The sequence below is a fragment of the Rhinolophus hipposideros genome (genome assembly GCF_964194185.1).
Source record: "Rhinolophus hipposideros genome assembly, chromosome: 19".
NCBI classification, from domain to species: domain Eukaryota; kingdom Metazoa; phylum Chordata; class Mammalia; order Chiroptera; family Rhinolophidae; genus Rhinolophus; species Rhinolophus hipposideros.
This window is the reverse complement of record NC_138065.1, coordinates 10,256,286-10,278,580: the sequence shown is the minus strand read 5'-3', so window position 1 is coordinate 10,278,580 and position 22,295 is coordinate 10,256,286. Positions and strand designations below refer to the sequence as shown.

The 22,295-nt window shown below is 39.2% G+C and overlaps 1 protein-coding gene across 2 annotated transcripts; it reads right to left on the bottom strand.

Moving 5' to 3' along the window:
* Window positions 1-9,438: 9,438 nt before the first annotated feature.
* On the bottom strand, window positions 9,439-21,979 carry BCAS2 (BCAS2 pre-mRNA processing factor). Of its 2 annotated transcripts, XM_081025000.1 has the most exons (8): window positions 21,832-21,979; window positions 21,630-21,722; window positions 18,258-18,328; window positions 15,968-16,129; window positions 12,886-12,936; window positions 12,163-12,243; window positions 10,910-11,053; window positions 9,439-10,006 (listed from the first exon to the last, which is right to left on the bottom strand). In XM_081025000.1, exons 1-7 carry the CDS (start codon window positions 21,922-21,924, stop codon window positions 10,927-10,929), a joined length of 678 nt encoding a protein of 225 aa, XP_080881126.1. In that variant the 5' UTR covers window positions 21,925-21,979; the 3' UTR covers window positions 9,439-10,006; window positions 10,910-10,926. The 2 variants fall into 2 exon arrangements, with proteins under 2 accessions (XP_080881126.1, XP_080881125.1); XM_081024999.1 differs by lacking the exon at window positions 9,439-10,006 and having other exon boundaries at window positions 10,742-11,053.
* Between the last annotated feature and the right edge of the window lie 316 nt (window positions 21,980-22,295).

Here is a 22,295-nt window from a genome sequence, read left to right as displayed (position 1 = left end):
GTAGGAAGATAATGAACATAGACTAGAAAGCAATAAATACCATAAATGAGGTATAAGCCAAGGAATGTGGGAGTTCAGAGGCAGATTACACCATCTTTCCAAGCCTGTTAAGTCATCTGTAAAATAAGGCTGGACTAAGAAGGCTCTTTTGTTTCTAAACCTGGGGATCTATTTAATGTCTATCATGTGCCCACTAACGTGGAAAGATAGGAGGCGTATATTTCAGTCTACTGGGGATGTTAATCTGCGCGCATGTGCACACACCACCGGAAATGGAGACCGTTTATAATTTAGGGGTGAATTTTGTGGCACAGCCACAAAAGAAAGGACATGGAGGCTGTAGAGAGCTACTGTAGATTCTTGGGCAGGGATGTGATCTATTTCAAGTACAGGATGTAGGTAATTTGAGCTCAGCTATTTTTACTGCGCGAAGTGTTTACGGCTATGGCACCTCTCCCCATTGCCAATTTCACACTGTAGTGGACGCTGTGGTGTGCTGTCCAGCTCACCCCCCACTTCTCCACCTCCCCAGGTCCAAAGCACTCCAGCTTCTGGGCAAGTAAATAGCCGGCAACTCTCAGCTAAGTCCCCCTCTGGGACTTGCGCTTGGCCTGAGAAAGCCATCTTGTCCAAAGCCATGCCACCTCACCAGGAGTAGCCCACATTCAATAACTGGTTGATGGGGTTTACAAAGGCCCAGCCAACCCACCCCCAGTTCAGAAAAACTCAAAAGTGTCATCCCAGCTCCAGAGTTCCCGGAGGGGGGAAGGGGGAGAGGGGGACTGACCGAGGCCTTGTGGGTCAGTCCACAGTTCAGTTCTCCTGCCTAATCCTTCTGTCTTCACTCCTCCACAGGTGTTGATCCCAAGAACATTCCCTAATAAACTTCCTGCATGCTAATTTCCATTTCAAAGTCTTTTCCTGGGAAACCAAACAGCAACACCCATGATAATTATATTTTCACTCAACTTTTCATTGACGCTGTTTAACAATTCAATTAAACTGTAGACAAATTTCGTGAGCACAGATTTTGGGTTGAACAGTTTTTGTCAACGATTTTGACACTGGTAGTTTAGAACATCAAGATTACCTTTCCTAAAACCTGCGGTATCTAAGGTCACATACCCTTTTGGGCAACATACATCAGGTCAGTTTGTGAAGAGCGTATGGCCACCACAGCTCAGCAGAACTAATGAATATCAATCAGAAGGAAATAATGAGTTGGTGATAACCACGTCTTGGCAGGATATACGCTTGGCTAATGAAGCACGTTGCTTGGTGCCTTGTATAACAAGACACTGAGAGGTCACAGGTGCTCTGCAGAGGTGATCCATAGCTGGAAATTTTACACAGTGCTGCTTCAGGTCACAAAGAAATTGTGACACCATTTGAGTTTAATTTTTTTTTTTTGCAGTTGTCCAAAATATCTTACTCTTATATAGTTTGCATGCAGCACGACTTTTTTTAAAAAAAAATCGTCACTCATTCCACTACCAGATGGCTCTGAGCGAAGCACATTACTCTCCTTCAGCTTAAAAGCATCATGAACAAACTTCAGAAATTTACAACTTGGAATAAAAACAGGCCACAAAACATTGTCATTCTAAAACCGGTGATGAAGTGGTTAGCGTTGTTAGGAGGGTAATTTGCTATAACATCAACGTACCTGTGCAAAATACCTTGTTAAGATGATGATTGGCCGGGCAGCTTTTGAGGCGAAGGAAGTGGTGTGGAAAAGGGAGGGAGAGATTGGCCGATTACATTGCGGACGACCTATGTCACTTTAGTGTCCTTATGATATTTTGTTTTTCAAAATGTCCTTTCCTTAACAAGATGAATAAAAGTAGTTTAGAAACAAGTAACAATCATGCTCACTAAAATTATCAAGTTTTTAATTAACCCTGAAGCAGATGGGTTTACACTGCACTCTTTATAATATGTACAAATTCTGGAAAGGGAAACGTATTGAAAATGCTGGGTCTGCAATTGACATATTGCCAAAGACTAAATTATATCCTGTGCTATAATTATGCATTCAGCAATAATGAATACTAGGAGAAAATAGCTAAGTAGTAATTATACCAATTACAATTGATTAGTTGGTATTAACATAAAAAGATGTGCTCATTTTATTACACTCTTTAACTCCAGGAGAAGGCTTTAGCGTCTTAAGATACCTGGTTCCTCTTTAAAATCCCTTTTTATAATTGATTAAAATCAATAAATTTGGAAGAATAGTGGGAATTTGTATTATTACCCATGATGAAATTATGTCAAGTTGTGCTACTATTTTCATTGTTTTATGTTATTACAGTTTCTAATTTTCTAATCTGTTTTTCCTGTGCTATCAGAATACTTTCTGCATTGTTTAACAGAAAAACAATGCAAAAGAACTGCAATAACTGGATTACATCAATATCGGCTATTGTTTACTTTTTGTTAGAAATTGAGATTTTATTGAGAAACTGAGGTGGCAAGGTAATTGTTATCTATATAAAGTAGAACTCTTTCTCTACAGATCTCCAAATGAGAATTTGACAGTTTAGCAGGACAAGTTGGTAATCTTATACTCTTCTGGTGAGTTGGGTGCCCTTTATACTTTCAACAATGAAAGTGAAACCTACATGAGATTGAACTTAAGCTCTGAAAAAAGCAGAAGGATCAGTCAATGTGTGATACACCAGAGTGAATTAAATATCTCCATTTTCTCAAGTCATGGAGGAGAGCGGATGGGTATTATGAATTACTGCATGAGTAATTTAATGTTTTAGTGACCTTGTGCCCTCTAGGGTCAAACCGGAATACTACAAGAAATAAGCAGTTCCTCTCTTAAAAATAGGAGAGCCTAACAGAATGTGCAGACCTTCAAACTTGTGTGAAAAGCACAAGACATAGAATAAAAACCAAGGACCATTAAGTGTGGCTAAGTAGATGTTCTTAGGGTAAGTTTTAATGACTGGCTAAAATTTAATTATAATTATAAACAAAAGCCTAGCATACATGGTCATTAACAGAATCCGATTTAAGAAAGCTGTTTTCTAAGCTATATACACATTTTTCCTTTGAAAGAATTTGACTGCATTACATGGAGGAAGAAGGAACACTGAGGTTAGTTAGATGAAGCTGAGCTTTTTACAGTCCTGAATTATTTAACCTTAGACTCCATACCTATATTACTTGACCAAAATTTTAAGATCTAGAGAAAGAAAATGTTATATTAGGGTTATTAACATCCCTCCTTCTCCTGTTGTATTTAAGGCACTTCTTCTTACTTATTGAAATACAATGGGACATTTGGTGCACCTTGCATTTAATTTCTAGGTTCTGTAGAGTGTGATTATGAATTCACATGAATAAAATTTGGTTATAATTAAATATTGATATCACTTTAAAGGCATTTCTAGCTGGAGCAAATTGTATATAAATTAACATTACTAGTGTACTTCTTTCTAGTCGCTTCAATTGGTTTCCTCTTGTAATTATTTTTTTTTTTTTACAATGGTGCAAAATCAGCTTTGAGAAAAACAAAAGTTTAACTTATGGTAACACAAAACATTGCAGTTGGTGTTAACAGTTTCGACTGTACACTAAAAATCTCATTTTAATGAAAATGAATTGCTATGTTGTCTCCAGATCTCATTAAAATGGAAATTTACCACTCCGGTGCATAGGCAGACTATTTAATCATTTAAGTAAAATAAATGCTAAGCATATTGTTCACATCATTATCGGCACAGTATCCTTTTTCTTTGTCTACACACCACCTTTTCCTCTAAAGTTAGCTTGACAGTCATTTAAGGTGTGATGTTAGATAAGTCATCACTGTCCAGCTGTAAGATTCCTGGTTGGTAAAACGTGGAAATTAAGGGCCTGACTTGCAGTTGCGTACATTGCTTCAGTTGCTATCTCACTGGGTTCAACCTAGTCACATGGTGCATGCATATGATTGGATGGCGAACTGAGAAATTAGTTTTTAGCTGAGCTGCCATGTGCCCAGCTAAAACTTCCTTTATTGTAGAAGGTGACAACATATATTAGAGGGTAAGTAATGTTCCATGCTACAATAAGTCAATGAGACAGTAGGCTCTGGGTTTATCCCTTTCTCTCTCAAAAGACATAAGAATTCAGTCCTTATAGGGGTAATCTCGAATACGTACAATATATTTTAAAAGACTGCTATTAAAAACTTCAGATCTCGACCTACTGTTCAATTACTTATCTTTTTTTTTTTTAATTATAGTTGGCATTCATTATTGTTCAGCTTCAGGTGTACATTGCAGTGATCAGGCATCTACATCTTCCCTGAGGTGGTCTCCCAAATGAGACACGTGTCCATCGGATACCCTACAAAATCTTTACATTGATTACCAATTACTTATCTTTTACCTCTCCACAAATCACTACAGCAAAGTTAGGACCTGTTGACTTTTGTAGCCATTTCCCAGCCCACCTGTATCACAGACCATTAAAAACAACCCAATTCTCCACTATTAAAATTATACCATAATAAATATAACATGTCTATTGCACTTTTCTCTATAAAGCAAAACATCACGGGGAGTAGCGGGGTGAATTGCTGATCATATTGGGCCAGCTAAGTCCAAGGGGTTGTCTCTTCACCTAGGGAAGACAGGACATGTAATAGGTATGCTATTTTTATCTGCACTTCTTTCTCTCCTTCTGCTGGTGGAAGCACCAGCCCCATCTTACTTTGGGGAATTATCACTCCAGTCCAGTCAGCTGCCCACTGTAGTATTCCATCACCAAGACAGGCCTAGCCAATTACAGGACCCCAAACCCCTGGCCATACCTCTGAGTCCAAGGATTGAACATGGAGCCCAGTCGGAATCCTCTTGAATTTTATATTCTGATATGCTTGTTTCCCTCTGAGATTGCTAAAGTGGGATGACCTAAGTCTCAAGCAGTGGTGGCTTTGGCTCCTATTGTTCTCTCTTCTGTAGGAGGAGAGAACAGGCCAGAAAAGCAGAGACAGAGAAAGAGAGATGAAAACCAATCAAGATGACATGGAATTCTTGGGTTTAGTCATCCTGCAGCCAGCTCCACCTCTGTCCTCACCAGTTAAATGAACTAATAGCCTTTTACTGCTTAGCATAGTTTGTTTAGCTTTCTGTCATTTACAAGTAGAGTTCCACTATACAGAAAGATAGTCTAAGGATGGAGGAAGCAAAGTGGATCTAATATAATAAATGCTAGTACTTAGGGTAGAAAGTAGGGTGAAACAGAAATATAAACTTCCATTCATAAATGAGTTTACAAAGTGTTCCATGTCCATCTTACTCATCTTTGATGCTATGGTATCCAACACATTTGTATTAAATGAAATGTGGGGTTACTACTAATGAAATGTGGTTGTGTGCTCTTCTGGAATTAAATATAAATAGTACTTTCTGACACACAGAGTGGCTTTCTTTGAGCAATTGGCTTATGAATAATTTTCATTTCCTTCATTTTCTGAATTGCCTATAATAAATACCATTTTTACTATTTTAATCAAACATTATTATTAACTATTATACTAGTTTCTCACTGATGTTGTATTATTTTACAGTTCTGGAGGTCAGAACTCTAAACTGGATCTACAAGGCTGAGTTTCTTTGGGAGAAGAACAGACTAGGAGAGATTTGTTTCTTTCCCTACCTTTTCCAGTTTCAAAAAGTTGCCTGTGTTCCCTGGCTCATGGCCACCTTCCTTCATTTTCAAAACCAGCAATTTAGCATCCTTTCTCCTGACCGACTTCCCTCCTATAAAGAGCTTTGTGACTACATGGGGCCACCCAGATAATCCAGGATAATCTCCCCATCTCAAAAACCTTAATCACATCTGCAATGTTCCTTTTACGAAGGCAAGTAACACATTGATAGGTTCCTGGGATTAGGACCTAGATGGACATCTTTGAGGGCTATTTTTAGCCCACCACAACTATGTATATATGCATGAATGTGAAAGGTAATTAACATCAATACATATATTGACATAAATACTGAGAAGCCTAAGAGAACATGTCTTAGTTCGTTTGTGCTGCTGTAACAAAAATACCATAGACCAGGTGTATTACACAACAAACATTGATTTCTCACAGTTCTGGATGCTTCAGAGTCCCAGATCAAGGTGTCGGCAGATTTGGTGTCTGATTAGAGCCTACTGCCTGGTTCAGACAGCAGTCTTCTCATTCTGTCCTCACCTGGCAAAAGGGGGGAAGAAACTCTCTGGAATGTGTTTTATAAGGGCACTAATCCCATTCATGAGGGCTCTGCCCTCATTACCTAACCACCTCCCAAAGGCCCCACTTCCAAATACCGTCACACTGGGGATTAGGTTTCAACAAATGAATGGGGCGGGGGAGGGGTGGCATAAATATTCAGTCTATAGCAGAGGCAATATTTCAACGGTTAGACTGAAGGTCTCTGGGAAAAAAATAAGATGATCAATCTCTGGTTTCAGCCTTCCTGACAAATCTGAGAGCCGATTCTGGGGTTTCTGGCAGGGCTGGAATGCAGGCTAAGTAGTACACATTTGGCAGGAATAAATTCAGGGGATGAACTCCTAGGAAACACTTCCAGCAGGTCAGGGAGGGGAGAGCAGGAACTTCGTCAGGACATGGCACAAACCAAGTGTAGGTCAGAAATGTGGGCATTCTGCTCCTCAGGGTACAAAGCCGGTACGATAGTGGGCACCTTTGTGATGACAGCTTTCAGAAGATTTGTTCCTGGAGCCACACTGTTCCAGTACGAACTGGCTGCCCTCTGCTGTGTGTACAGATGTAATCCTGGGAGCTCCTTTCTCCCTGAAAGAGTCCCTTTTCCGTGTTGGATTGGAAGGGCACATCCTCCAGTAGCTTCTTATCACACTTAGCTGATAATTTGACTATGTATAGAGTCCGAGGTTAGAAATTTTTCATAAGAATTCCGAAGGCATTGATTCACTATCTTCTTTCTAGCTTCCAGAGTTGATGTCAAGAAACCTCAAGATATTTCGATTGTTTTTTTTTATATATATAACAGACCCCTCCCCCAGCCCACCCCCGCCCCTCTACCCAGATCTTGCAGAATCTTTTTGTCCTTGGTGTTCTGAAATTTCACAAACAATGTGCTTTGGTCTGTTTTTGCCCATTGTGCCAAAACCTTGGAATTTGGAAACTCACATCCTTCAGTTGTGGAAATTTCTCAATTATTTTGTTGACATTTTTTTTTATAATCTCAAATTATTTGACCTTCTGGACTAGGTTTTTCCCCCCCATTTCCCATTTTTGCCTTTTTGGCTCCAGTCTGGGAGTTTGCCAAGTTTAATTCCTCTTCTATTGAATTTTAATTTTTGCTACCATGCTTTTTAATTTCTAAGAGCTCTTTTGTTCCCTGAATGTTCCTTAATGAAATAGTACCTTGCTTTTTATGTTATGGCTGCAATATCTTACTTCTCTGAGGACATTATTTCTTAAAAAACAAACACGATTTTCTTGCACCATGTTGTTCTCTCCACCGGTTTCCTGTTTTGTTCCTTATCTTTCATGATAAAGGTGTCCCTCACCTATCTGGTAATCCTTGATTGCCTGTTCATATTTAAGAGTGGGGAGCTAAAACACAGATTAGAAGCTCGGTGTTGGTGGGAAAGAGTTGTTTGAACCTCACTGCTGAGGGACTTTGCTGGGTCATTTGTTGGGAAACTCTCAATTTCAACACCGGTAGGTCTTTTCTCTTTGGCTAGTCATATTCTCCAAAAAACTCTTCCAATTTCCTGCTGAGAGGGCAGAGGGCAGGGGACGGAGGGATGGACCACAGCATCCATTCATACAATGTTTTCAATACAGAACAATAGCCCTCAACTTGGTCATAATGCATCCTACGGCTGCAATAACAAACTACCATAAATGAGTGGTTTAAAACAACAGAACTTTTATTGTATCACAGTTCTGGAGGCTAGAAGTCTGAAATCAAGGTGCCAGCAAGGCCACACTCTTTCATGAGGCTCTAGAAGGATCTTTTCCATGCCTCTCTCCCCGCTTCTGGTGGCTGCCAGCAATCCTTGGCATTCTTAGCTTGTAGACTCATCATTCCAATCTGTCTTCATATGGGGTTGTTCCCTCGGTGTGTCTTCCCTCTTCTTGTAAGATCACCAGTCCGAATGGATTCAGGGCCCACCCTCTACATGGATGCCTCCTTTGCTCTACCTAATGACTTCAGGACTTGAATTGTTGGAAAGGGAGTGGGAGGGATATTAAAACATGTCCAAGTTTAACAAAAGAAACACAACCATGTCCACAAATTCTTCAGCACTACTTCCATCTGAGGTGGAATCTAGATCTTCTCCCCTGGGTATGGCCTGGCCTTGCTGACCTGCTTCTAACAAATACAACGGGGCAGAAATAACTGTGTGACTTCTGAGGCCAAGTCACAGAAGGTAATATAGCTTCTGTTGGACTCTGACATACACCTTTGGAGGCCTGAGCTGTCACATAAGCTTGGCTACCCTGAAGCCACCAGGCCAGAGAGACCACATAGACTTAGAGGTCCCCAAGGATTTGCAAGTGATCCAGCTCCCAGTTGTTTTGAGTCTTCCCAGCCCAGGTATCAGACATGAGTCAAGAATCCACCAAGGACACTAGTCCCAGCCATCATCTGACCACAAGAGGAACCCTGAGTACTCTCTACCCGAGTGCAGTTAATCCCCATCACTGACAGATAACAATAAATGCTTTTATACCTCTTATTGTTTTATACCACTAAGTTCGGGGATGGGGTAGCAGTAATATTGGATTGGAGCAGAAGGATAGGAGAAAGGAAGAAGGGAGAGGAGGGGTAGGAGAAGAAGATAAAGTACATATATTTTTAAAAAATTAAAACTAATTTTAAAAAATCACAAGTGGTAACGCCATTAAAATATTTAAGACAAATTACAAACACGATAGTGAACTTGATGGTAACTGAAAGATTTCTTTCATGTGGGTTAGGACGCTCAATTTCTCTTGAAGTTGATAGATAAGGGTGACTATTTCACTCTTGCCTCAGCCCAGTATTTCCCGTTATAGGCTGACAACAGATGAGACCCCACACCAAATTGTATATTGTGAAATAAACATTGTAAAGTCAAGTGTCTTGCTGTATATAATGTTAAATCTCTTCAGGAAAAAAACCTAGGTATTTCATCTTGAGGGACGTAAGTTAGAATGGTTTATGTTGCAAGTGAAAGAAAATCCAACTCAAAGGGACTTGCAAGATAGGCAATTGAATGGCTCCCATATAGAAGGTCTAGTGGTGGGGCTGGGTAACTAGCTGCAGTTCATTTAATGTCATGCAGATTTTGTTTTCTCTTAACTTTGTTGGGGCCACCCTCAAACTCTACGGTTATTTATGAAGGGAGGACTCTCGATCAGTGGGACAAAATTTTATGAGTATGATCAGTTTAAAGAAACAGAACCATCAGTCTCATTCACCACTTGTCGTTTACTCGAGCTGCTGCTTTCTACAGAGTAATATACCGAACTCAGCACACCCAACTCTCCGAGGCTGAGAAAATACCCAAGCTTTGCCAAGTTGGTCGCCATACTAGACGGGGATTTACTAGCAAAACAGTCCAACAGTGAGGAGGACTCTGAGGGAATATCACACAGAGACAGGAGGTTGGCGAGGGGCAGCGATTACCTGAAAGGTAGTCCCTCAGGCAAGGAAGAGCAGAAGATATAGTTTCTTTGGGCCAAGTAGGTGCAGCAAGTTGGATCAGGCAATAGTGGAATGAATCCCCCCAAGGGACAATAATATAGTTTAAAAAAATAAAAAGATTGCAACATTTCGTGCTCAACCAGTTTTTTTTTTTTTTTAAACATGTTAAAATGCAATTCTTACAGGCAGCTGGATAGCTCAGCTGGTTAGAGCGCGGTGCTCTTAACAAGGTTGCTGGTTCAATCCCCACATGGGCCACTGTGAGCTGCACCCTCCGTAACTAGATTGCCACAACTACTTGACTTGGAACTGATGAGTCCTGGAAAAACACACTTAAATAAAAGTTAAAAGAAAAAAAAAGAACAAAAGTCAATTTAAAAAAATAGAAAAAAATAAAATGCAATTCTTTTTTTCCCCCTCTCATCATAAATATGAAGCAGTGATTTGTAAAGGTCTTTGTACCTGAAGACTATTTATTCTTTGATATGCTGCAAATATGTTTTCTGAATTGGGCAGGAATCTTTTATACTTTTTAATTCCCTAGCAGTAGAGGGGTAAGAACACAACTCTGGCGCTAGTGTTTGAAACCTGGATGACACTTTCTAGCTATAAAATTTGGGCAAGTTAAATCAGTGCCTGTTACGAATCTGTGTATGGGAACAACAGTACCCACTTTCTAAGTTTTTTGTGAGGATCAAATTATTTTTTTTTTTATTCATGTAAGTTTAGTTCACCTACCTAAAGCGTGTAGAACGCTTTACTAAGCTCCCATTAAGCCCTTATGTAGCTGTTACCTAGGAAGAGGACGGCGACAGATGACATACATGGAGCACTGTATTCCTTCAGTCTTGTTTGGTATCAAGAATTTGTAGAACTACCTCTTTATTTGAAAAACATAAACCAAAAGCTTCCAACTTCTTGTACAAGTTGAAAACTTTCAACAAAGATCTCTTGGACACAAAATATGGTCCAAGTGGCTCAAAATTAATTCTGATATAATATTATTTTAAAGTAATAGTTATTTTAAAAGTCTAAAATTGTTTTTATTTATGGCAAAAAACATACCGCCAAGTTTAAACTTTTTATTTTGCTAATGTACAAATAGCAGATAACAGTCCACTTTCCATGGTTTCTCAACACTTAACCACTGATGACTTCTGTAACATGCCACTGATCTTCATAGTTCAGATGCCTGATCTTCTGCGAAAGCCCAACTTGCCTTTCTTTCTACCCACCGAATCAATCTGCCTTTTCAGAAGTCTTGTCGGATGTTTTCTTTGTTGGCCTCTCCATGCTGCTGCTTAATTTGAAAGATTTCATTTTCTAATTGCACAATAGTCCTTTCAATCTCATAATTCTTACTGACCAGAGATACCCAACTAGAATAGAAAAATAAAGGAAACATTATTCATTGTGAAATTTCTCTTGGAGTGTCTTATCAGATACATATTTTCAGCCAGGGCCATAACACTAACCTTCGCTTTTAACTTTCCATTTAAAAACCTGAGGCCCAAAGGGGAAGTAGGTAAAGGGCACACAGGATCTCTGCAGTATCTCTTACAACTGAATAAGAATCTCTGATTATTTCAAAATAAAAAAAATCAGTTAAAAAGAAAAGGTAATTAGAAAGAGTTGAAGAGAGAAGAGTAAAGGAAGACAGCATTTAATTGGATTAACCAAAAAAGGAGAGAATACAGGGCAGAGGAAATACTTAAAGTAAAATGGTGGAGAAATTTCTAGAATTGATTAAGAAAAAATTCCAGAGAGTCAAGGAGCCTTCCTCCTCTCCCAGGAAAAAAACAAAAAACCAAAAACCTTACAAATAAAAGGAAACACACACGTAAGTTTAGAAGATTATATTAGCTGGAAGAAAAATATGAAAAGATGTATAATAGATAACATGGGGCCCATGGAGGTGAATGGGAAGCTAGAACAAGGAGAATGACGTAGGAGATGGAGGGAGGGAGGACAGAGAAATCACAAAGCAAAAAAGAAAAGAGGAACTGTAAATTATATAGACATTCATGATTATTGTTAGGGATTTGTACAAACTTATGTGTGTATGTGAAGAACATTTAAAAAATAAAATATATAAACAAGGGATAGAAAAAACTGAGACACAAACAAATTATCAAGAAAGTATGGAATTTCCATACTTTCTGCAAAGGTTAAAAAATAGATAATTTTTTTTCCCTTTTAAAATAGACAGAATCCTATTCAGAGCAGAAATAATGAACTGCAAACAGGGCACTCGAAGAACAGAATCAACTCGCAGTGGTTCAGATTTTGGTTATGTAACTCTTTCACTGCCTTCTGAGCCCATAATTCAAGAAAGGCATAATTCAAGGCAGTGAAGAGCAGGATTCAGAAAACAGCATTTCTCTGACACTTGTGGCACCCCATTTGAATACTGTTTAAATCATATTGTTGAATCTTGATGTTAAATTTGCTAAACAATTTAAAAGATGATGGAATTGTGGGTACTCACGTTGACTCCATTTCTCTTAATTTAGATCCAGCTGTGAGTTGCATGTTTTTTCGCTGCCAGTTTAAATCCTGAATATGTTTCCTGTAAAACATTATTTATACAACATATCTACATTTTAACATAAGAGCCAAAAATCAACAGAAAAATCTATAATCAATACACCTTTAATCCCTTGAGAAGAACAGACATATAGTCACAGAATTTTAAGAATTAACTTTCTTCTATTTTTCAATTACAAATTTCATAAAACATGATGTGAAAAATTAAACACACACACACACACACACACAGATTAAAAATTGAAGGTGCCTCCTCCCACGTGCTTCTCTTCCCCGATAAATGCTGTTCAGTGTTTGGTGGGTATCCTTCCAGACTCTTCCTATATGTGTATGTGCATGTTGAGGGTTTTGTTTTTTTTCCCTTAAACATAAATCAGAATATACATGTTACTCTGCAAATTTTCCTCCTTCTAAAAGTGCCTTTTCAATATTTATAGACTTGCAAATTGCAAATGACATGGTAGATAGTTGTTTTCAGACCTCAGTCTATTATTTCTCCTCTACTCAGGCAGGGCAAACCCAACACCATATGCTGGACAAAGGGTGGATATCAATTGCTTACTCTCATATGACCATATAGTCCACTGGTTCCCTTTTCATCTCATTCTATTTATTAAGGGTTCACCTAAACTTTATTCTGAAATAAGAGGAAAACACAATTTACCTTAACTTCTGGAGTTCTTTCTGTGCATGTTCAATCATATGAACCAGATTTCTAAGGAAGGAAAAGAGAAAAATCAGATTAATGTACATTAAAATTTAATAGTACCAACTAAAAGTGAACTATCTAGTTGACACAAGGTCAAATTTTTCTGCTTAAATAGTTAATATTTATTGAGCTCTCTGTGCCAAACACCACGTTAGACACTATAAATATTAGCTGATTTAACTTTCACAAGAATTCTCTAAGGTAGGTATGATTATCCCTACTTCACATGAGAGGAAAATAAACTTAGAAGGATTAAGTAACTTGGTCAAGGTAACATAGGTCAGAGCTGAATTCTATTTCAGGTCTTTTAAACTCTGGAGCCCAAGCAGTTTACTGATACTCTGATTTTGTGAACTTACATCACTTCTTAAACTGCCATTACTTTCCAGAGAAGACGGAAACTATCTAATATGAATATACCCAGGTAAACCCCCTTGCATTCCTATAGTTCAGTATCTCCATGTATCTTGTCATTCTCCCCTCCTGTCTCCTGATACCTAGAGAGAGAAGAAAACTGACCATTTTTTTTAACTGGGAACTTTACTCTGAATTACCTCTTCCTGAAAGCCCAGTTTACTTGTTGTCTCCCCCCGTCTTCCTTCTCCCTCTTACTTGTACAGGTCCCTCCTCAAGTATTCTGACCATATATCCGGTAAAACTTACTGCAGTGTATCATGGGAGTCATAAGACAGGTTCTAGTCCCAGCTCTACCCTGAATAGTTGCGTGTCCTTGGATGAGTCACGTGACATTGCTGGGGCTAAGGCTGCTTATTTATAGCAATCAGGGGATGACCCTGGTTTCCCTTTAGTTGCAAGTACAGAATTCTCTCCTTATTACAAAATACTATTTTTTAGTGGTCCTGCACCAAGACCGACTTCGAGCTAAAAGTTTGTGCCCAGGACGTTTGATGCTCTCAAATCCTTTCACAAGGAAAGAAAATTTACTTTGATAACATATAGTACACCTCCTCTGGAGAAGTATCCATTGGGTTTGGAGGGGACATGCTAAGGGGAATGGCCAACACCATGAAGTGTTACGTGATTAACGGAAAATAAGTGATGCGCATAGTAATTAATATAATGACTATATAGTAACTAGTAGTGTAGTTGCTCTTACACAAGACAGACTTGCAAATTGTATAGTTACTATATCGGTATAGTTACTATATAGCAATTAGTATAGTTACAAAGAGAGGGAGAGAGCACCAGAGGCAGAATTTCTATCAGAGCAGACAAGGAAGTCCATTAGAGTTGGGCCTTAACAAAATTGAATCTGGGTAGAATAGGTGAAGGAATTCCAGGAGGAGGCGAGGCATGAGGAAGGGCCCAGGGGCAGGGTGTCTGATAGTCACCAGAGAGGACTGGTTTGGCTGGAGTCAAAGTCTACAACTGAGGTATAGCCTTTCGCCTTGAATACTAAGTGAAATGGTCTGAACCTTACCTTGTAGGTAATGGGAAATTATTAAAAGTTTCTAGGCAAGTTGAAAGCTACGCTCTCTTCGATTTAACGTTTGTTTGTTTGTTGTCCCTGTATCCACATTCTTCTCCATTCCTGGGACATTCTTGTTCTCCTCTAAACGTCCCAATTTCACCCCTTCTTAATGACCCTAATTTTTACTGTCCCTTCTCTGGATCTCTGTAGTTCATAGACCATAGCACACAATGCAGCACTTGCCCCCACACTGCCAAATACAGACTACTGGTTATTTGGCACAGAGAATCTTATCTCCTCTTGATAAAGCTTCTTGAGGACAAGGATCCCTTTTTCCATTTTGACACACAAATATTTTTTTGATTAGTCTGTCTCTTTAATTTCTTTATCACCCTGACCCCATTTTTCATTTATCTCCCTTGCAATTTACTCACAAAAGTAACTAAATTGTTTGTTCTGTAGTTTTCCAAATTCTAGATTTTGCCTACTGGATCCTTTGTGTGTCCATAAAAATTTAAAACATAATTCTGAAAATATGAGGAAAGGTATTTATCATGTTGTGATTTTTTGCTTTATTTTTTTCAGGAAACATACTCAAAGAATCAGTTTTATGCTCAGTCATGAGGTTCAGTGGCCTGTTCTCAAACTGTTAACAGACATTCAAGGGGTTTTGGAGGCTCCAAGCGGCCATAGAGATCATAATCTAACTGCTGAATATTACAAATTAGAAAACTGAATCCCAGGTAGATAACAAAAGCTAAAGCTACAGCTCATTATATGGAACAGGAATAGGAGCTCAGTGGCTTGTTTTGGCAGTGTTGTTTCTCATGTACTTACGGTCGATTCTTATTATGTCCAGATTTTATATTTGTGAATTTTCCTACTCACTCAAATTTATTTGTAACCCCAAAATCAATACTTACAGTGTTTTGCAATCATTCACAGAATGCTCAGAGCAGGGAAAAATTTTGAGTTCCTGGATGTGCATGTTTCCAGCAGGAGTGGAACAAGGAGACGCTCTGCCTTGTTTTAAAGTCTCATACAGAGAACACCAAAGGATGGAGTTTAATTGCCGACTCTGGTTAGTTACTTAACACTGCTGAACCTTGTTTTCTCTTTTATAAAATGAAAACAGAATCTGCCAGGATGCGTGTCTTTAGCATTTAAGATTGTAATCTATGTGAGATGTGCATTTACACACATGTACATATTTCCCTCAGGAGAAATGATACAGTATTTGCTAATTCAGTATTCAAGGCCACTTTTATACAACATAACATGCAAGTAACTGGAATCAACTGTATAAACAATTCCCCACGTTAACGATTACATTCTACCAAGTTGTGATTTGTGAATCAGACCTCAGAACTCATTTTATTACAATAATAAACACGGTTGTTAGGTTTATGTTCCCCTGGTACTCCAGCTTTGAGGTGGGGCTCAAAGCAGTGGCCTTTCATATGGGTTGTGGTTCTAGGTCATGATCCCCAGTGAAAGTTCAGCTCTACTATTTTTATCCCACTTCCCCTATACTACTTCCCACATTTAAAAAAATACCAAAGATGTGGGTGGAATGCGTTTAAAGAAACACAAAAAGCTTCTTACTCATTATATACTTTCCAGGCATTGCATCCATGCTGTGACATTAGTTCTAGATTCTCAATTCGAACCGCTTGATGCTCTAACTGGGCCATAGAATTGTTTACACATTCTTGCCAAGCAGTAATGTCATTTTTCTGACCCGAGGAAGGGGCTGGAAGTTCATATCTGAAATTAAACAAAAATAAAATAAAATCACACATTCCCCCAAACCTTTATCTCTCCTCCCAACAGTGTCTACCTACACTGTGAAAACTACAGAAGACGGAAAATAAGATGCAGACCCTGCAATAAGAAACCTATTCATCCTAAGAAACAGACAGCTTACAAATAAGATTTAGCATCATTATATATAGTAACAAAAAATTGTTCACATCAATGTGAAGTGATTATTTGAGCTACGGTCCATTCATATAAAGCATTGTTACATTAGCTATTAAATGAGATTACTGAAGAATACTTAAACCATTAAGATGATTGTAACATACTAGGGAAAAAAGTAGGATAAAAAAACTATGCTGTCGTTTTTGTAAAAACACGTAGATTCATCCATTCTCACATTCACGTACCCACACCCCCCTTGAGAAAAATACTGGACCTCACTCTGTTCTCTCTTCAAACTACCCAGTCCTTCAACATGCCAACAGAGCCAGCAATAAATGCACTCTTCCTAAACCTCAGCTCATTATTAGAGTTATTACAGAGTAAGTTTTAATTTCCATTTTAGTATTTTTACCAGATACTGTAAAAATTCCAAATTATTCCTACAAAAAATGGAGGGATATGCAACTGGGATCAAGAAGTAATGAGCTTTACACATAGAGGTACAAATGTAGCATTTTTCAAACTTCTAACTATAACCTACAATAAGATTTTTTCTGTGACTCAGTACACGAACACATAGCTGAACAAAAGTTTCAAAAACAGTATTGATCTTTACATGCAATATATTGACATTTTCTATCCTATTACCTTAAAAAAGTGATGCGGTGTCTTACTAAATGTACTTCACAATCTGCTGCTTAATGAACCGATGGTTTGAAATACACTTCCCTGCAGGAGTTATTATCATGAAAATCTTGAGAGCAGAAGCACCTGAAGATGGGAGAGCTGAGGAGTCCTGGAAGTCGTCCTGCTTTTAGCACTCAGACCAGATAGGCAATGGAGCACAAGAAACCTGGTCCTCTGGTTCTACAGAATCAAATGCCTCTTACAGTCTCCGCATATGCTGAGGATAGGCCTACTGTGCACGTGGCCCTCTTTTGAAGGACTCCGCTCTGACAGATGACTTAGAGGTTCTCGTAATTCCATAGTCTATGATTTTAGAGCTGAAAGGGGCCTCATATGTTAAGCAACCCAATTCTCCATGTTAGAGAAAGTGACAAAGGGTGGTTTTGTTGTTTTTTCCCCCGAGGAAGGAGAGACAGTTTTATAGAGTTTTGTAGGGAGGGGAGAGAGTGGAGCGAAGTGAAACTACCCATGCACGCTGTGTTTACTACAGCTGTCTTGTGTAAGAAAGAGCAAAGCAGGGATCACTAGAAGTCATAACACTTGTTTCATCAGTGAAGAACTACATGTCTAACCAGGAACATTTCTTTGGGAATTCTTTTTTTTTTTTTAATTTTTTTCCCCCAAAGATTTTTATTGGGGAACAGTGTGTACTTCCAGGCCTTTCTTTTCCCCAAGTCAAGTTGTTGTCCTTTCAATCTTAGTTGTGGAGGGCGCAGCTCAGCTCCAGGTCCAGTTGCCATTGCTAGTTGCAGGGGGCGCAGCCCACCATCCCTCTTGAACCAGCAACCTTGTGGTTGAGAGGACACATTCCAACCAACTGAGCCATCCAAGAGCCCAGCGACAATTCAGCTCAAGGTGCCTTGTTCAATCTTAGTTGCAGGGGGCGGAGCCCACCATCCCTTGAACTGCAACCTTGTGGTTGAGAGCCCACTGGCCCATGTGGGAATCAAACCGGCAGCCTTCGGAGTTAGGAGCATGGAGTTCTAACCACCTGAGCCACCGAGCCGGCCCCTGGGAATTCTTAAATATGAACTTCATTACAATTTACCATTCCCCTGTAGTTGGGATTTTAAAATATTTTACATTTTTAAATAACGGTGCAAAGAATATCTTTGAACATTAACACAGGATTATATGAACCACTATTTTATGAAAAAACAAAAAATGTAAAAACAGACAAGGTTTTTTTTTCCTTTTCCACATTTCTTTTGACATGGCTACAGTAGTTTTACTAACTAAAGTAAACAATGATTTGAGCCCAGCTGAACCCAGAGATAGGACTTACCGTTTCATACTGAGCAATTCAATTGGTTGCCGAGCAGCCAGTCTTTCAAATTCATTTCTCATTATGTCAGTCTGATGTATAAATCAGAGAAAGAATTATTTCCAAAATCGTATCAATAATTAAAATGAACCACCAAACAATGAATCTAACTTATTTACATATTTATATTTGATATTATCCATTATATAGTAACAGATCATTTCTCTTGTGCCAAGTCTTCTCTGTGTTAAATGCTCTCTAGGATCTGAAGAACACACACACTTCATATGTAAAGGGGCCCACAGAGAAAAGGATGAATCCTAGATTGGTGATTCTCAGTCCCAGCAGCACATTAGAATCAGCTGGAAGCTTTGAAAATAATTCCAACCTCAGCCACGTCTTACCATCTTCTCCCACTCCCTTTTAATTGTTTTGAGGTGGAGACTGGACATAACTATAGCTTTCGTTTTTAATTCACCAGTTGATTGCAAAGTGAAGCCACTGTTGAGAACCAAGTATCTAAGTGTTCATTGGGGGCAGAGGAACAGAGGACTTGGACATAAAATAATTTGCTTTACGGCTATGGGCCTAAGTCTATACTTTCTTGTTTGGTCCTGTCTACTGTTTTCACACTTTGCAAAGAATGGAGAAGAGGGAAATGGGTAAAAGGAACTGGTTTTTGCTATCTGGTCTAACAATTTTACTATTAAAAAAAAAATGGCATAACTATTGTTTCGGGTTCAATGTTTTGGTCAATATCCTATTTCATTTCTGTTCTGCACATTTCCAGCCCTGAGTACAAAGAACTGCTTAAGTGAAGCACTTATAGTAATACCTCACTTATTCCATGTAATTTCAATTTTTTGAGGGCTTCAGCATTTTTAACAATTAGACTAAAAAGTAAGCAAAAAAGGCCTTCCAGAAGCCCACATTTCTTGTTTCAAAGTTTTGCATTCTTATTGAGAAAGCCGTTTTTTGGATTATTACTGAGTTACACACAACTCTAAGAAAATGTAGTTATCTAGTTTCCTGCAGAAAACCAGAGTATTCTAGCTAGAGGCTATGTACAGTGACAGACAAAGAATAACAACTAACAATTAGATGAGATACTGAAAATGCAGTACAAACAGTCTTGAGCCATTAACATAGGAGCCGTTACCTAACTCACACGGCCAGTAAGTGAGAGATCTGGAGTTTTAACTCAACCCTCTCCAAAGACTGAGCCAATGTTCACAGAGTTAAGTCATGAAAAGAACTCTGGGCATGCCTGGCATACAGTAAGCATTCATTAAATAAAACTGCATTAGAAGCTCTCCATACATTCAACTGATAAATATTTGGGTGTCTATTGTGTGTCAGACACTGTTCTAAGTGATGAAGATACGGTGGTGAAGAACAAAAAAGATCCCGGCCCATGGGGCACTCTCACCCCAGCTCACCTAGGCCTTCCTCAACCATCCTATCTAAAGTAGTCGCCCAATCACTGTATCACATCACTACTCTACTTCTCTGTGTAGCTTTATCAATAACCTCTTATCTTCTGACTTGTCTGTCTCTACACTCTAGAACAGGGGTGTCCAAACTGCGGCCCACAGGCCAACTACGGCTCGCAATCCATTGTTAATTGGCCCGCAGCAAATTCCAAAAATATGTTTAGTTTACTTAAACCAGGTGAGGAAATATGTACTTCACTTCAAGTGGGTGGCCCGGCTGTTTGTGTATTTTACCGCATATGGCCCTTGGTGAAAACCGTTGAAAAAAGTTTGGACACCCCTGCTCTAGAATGTAACCTCCATGGGTATGGGCCTTACCTATCCTGTTCCCCTCTACCTGGCATAGAACACACCTTCATAAATAGTTGTTAAATGAATTAATGGAAGAGCAGTTTCAAAGTCAGTTTGAGGGGTGGTTTAGGGCAAATTAGTGTCTCTAAGCTGCAATTTTCCCATCTAAAAAAATTGGGATAATAAACATATAATTATATAGGGCTATCTTTAGGACTGAGATAGTGAGCCCAGTCCACTATGCGCTCCTATTATTAAAAAAGGTTAAATTATCGGTATACTAATATAAAGATAGGCAGCATATGTTGTATTTAAGAGAGCGAAAAAGAAAACTGGTTCAAGTATTTGAAAGTTTGCGATTGAACGCAGTTATCTGAAACTTTCATGAATCAATCCAATATGAAAGCATCACTGTACTTAGTTCTTGATGTGATAACATCTATTTTTGGGTAACAACATTTAGAAAAAGCACAGGAAAATCGTTTATCACAGGAACATCTCTCTCCTACTTAAAACTTTGCCAGTACTTTTTTCAGGTTACTTCAATATAAATATTGTGTTTTAATAACAGAATGCTTTCATAAATAAATGGTTACCTATAACAGGGAAAAGAACCCAAACATGCATTAAAATGCTTACGAGAATCCATTAACTTAGAAATAATATTTTACATTTCATTTAGCTGATTAGACCCTAAGTAGTGTCTTGGGTGCACTTCTAGACTAAATATTTAAATGGTGCATTGCTTAGATATGGTTGGTCCCTTCAGTCATTCATTGGATGAACATCTACTAGGCTTTATACAAAGGCTGCCCTCCAGTGGTTCTCAGGAGCTTATGTAAATAAATATGTATGTACGTATACATATATACACATATCTCACACACGCATACGTATATGCCGGCGGTGCCAAAAAAAGTACACATTTTAAGAGATGTTATCTATGTATTACTTTTCAAAGTTGAATTGAATTACGGTAGCAAAATGTAGTATGATGTTGGCTCAAAAGACGGCGTTCATCAAATGAATGCTAGCGTCCTTCACTGTATTACAATTTTAATAGCTTTTTCCTTTCTTAAAATGTATATACATATGGTGATGGAAGGAGAAGTGACTCTGGGTGGTGAACACACAGTGGGATTTATAGATGATGTAATACAGAATTGTACACCTGAAATTATGTAATTTCATTAACAATTGTCACCCCAAAAAATAAATTAAAAAAAATGTATATACATCTTTTTGGCACCCTCTGTATACACACTTAAAAACCTTAGATCACTCGTTTTAGAGTGGAGAGGATCCCACTGAGAATTTACACGAGGAACCTATGCCCGACAAACACGCACGTTAACTTTTGCGTAGTTAGGTAGTTTGCAGAGCCCCGGAAAGTCCTGCTGTGGGTCTCAGAATAAGAACCCCGGAGCAGAAGGCTTGTCTGTCCGGCTGTGGTCAATGGACGGACACTAGTACCTACATAAGCTAAACGAGCGATACTTAGAGCGGGAATTTAGAATCCACTTTTACGTGGTAAGGATCTCAACCCAAAGTAAAGATTTTGCAGGAATCCTGGTTCATACGCTGGGCTCAACACACCACACACACTTACTTCAAAAGCAGAATAATCCGGGGCTGTCAGGTAGCTCAGGTAGTTCTTGGTAGGTCGGTATCTGCGCGTTTCCTCCTCCACCAGCGCCGCAGCCTAAGAACGAGAACAGGGGCCAGTGTAGGGGTAGCGAATTGTCAGATGCTTCTTCCAACACTCAGGACTAGCAAGCGCTGAGTCCCCTACACAGACACCCCAAACTCACCGCTTCCCGCACACCAGGGGCTTCATAGCCTTGGTCAAAATACGGCAGCGCATCCACCACGGCCTCTCCGGCCACCAACCCCGTACCCGCCATTCTTTGGTTTGCCGGAGTTTTCTGAGTCTGCGCAGGCTCGGGCCCCCTTCAATACGCCTGCGCCCGCCGCCGACGTAATTCACGTCGCCCGTGTCTCGCCTTTGACGCATGCTCAGTTGTTCATTCTGAAGGCTCGCTCGTCAGGCTGTTGGCGACTGCCGGCCATTTTTTTTTTGATCGGAGGTGACGTCATGTCGTGGTTTCCCAGAGTGAGTGGCTTGTCTCAATTTCCTGTTCCCGCCTGTTCCCCCTTTTTTGCTTCTGACTGGCGGCGATTTGTAGAGGTTTCCTCCAGAAATTGCTCTGTACGCTGATATCTGGGAGGGGAATCTTTTAAAACTTTTGGGAGGGAACTGGCTGCAGTTTTGGCG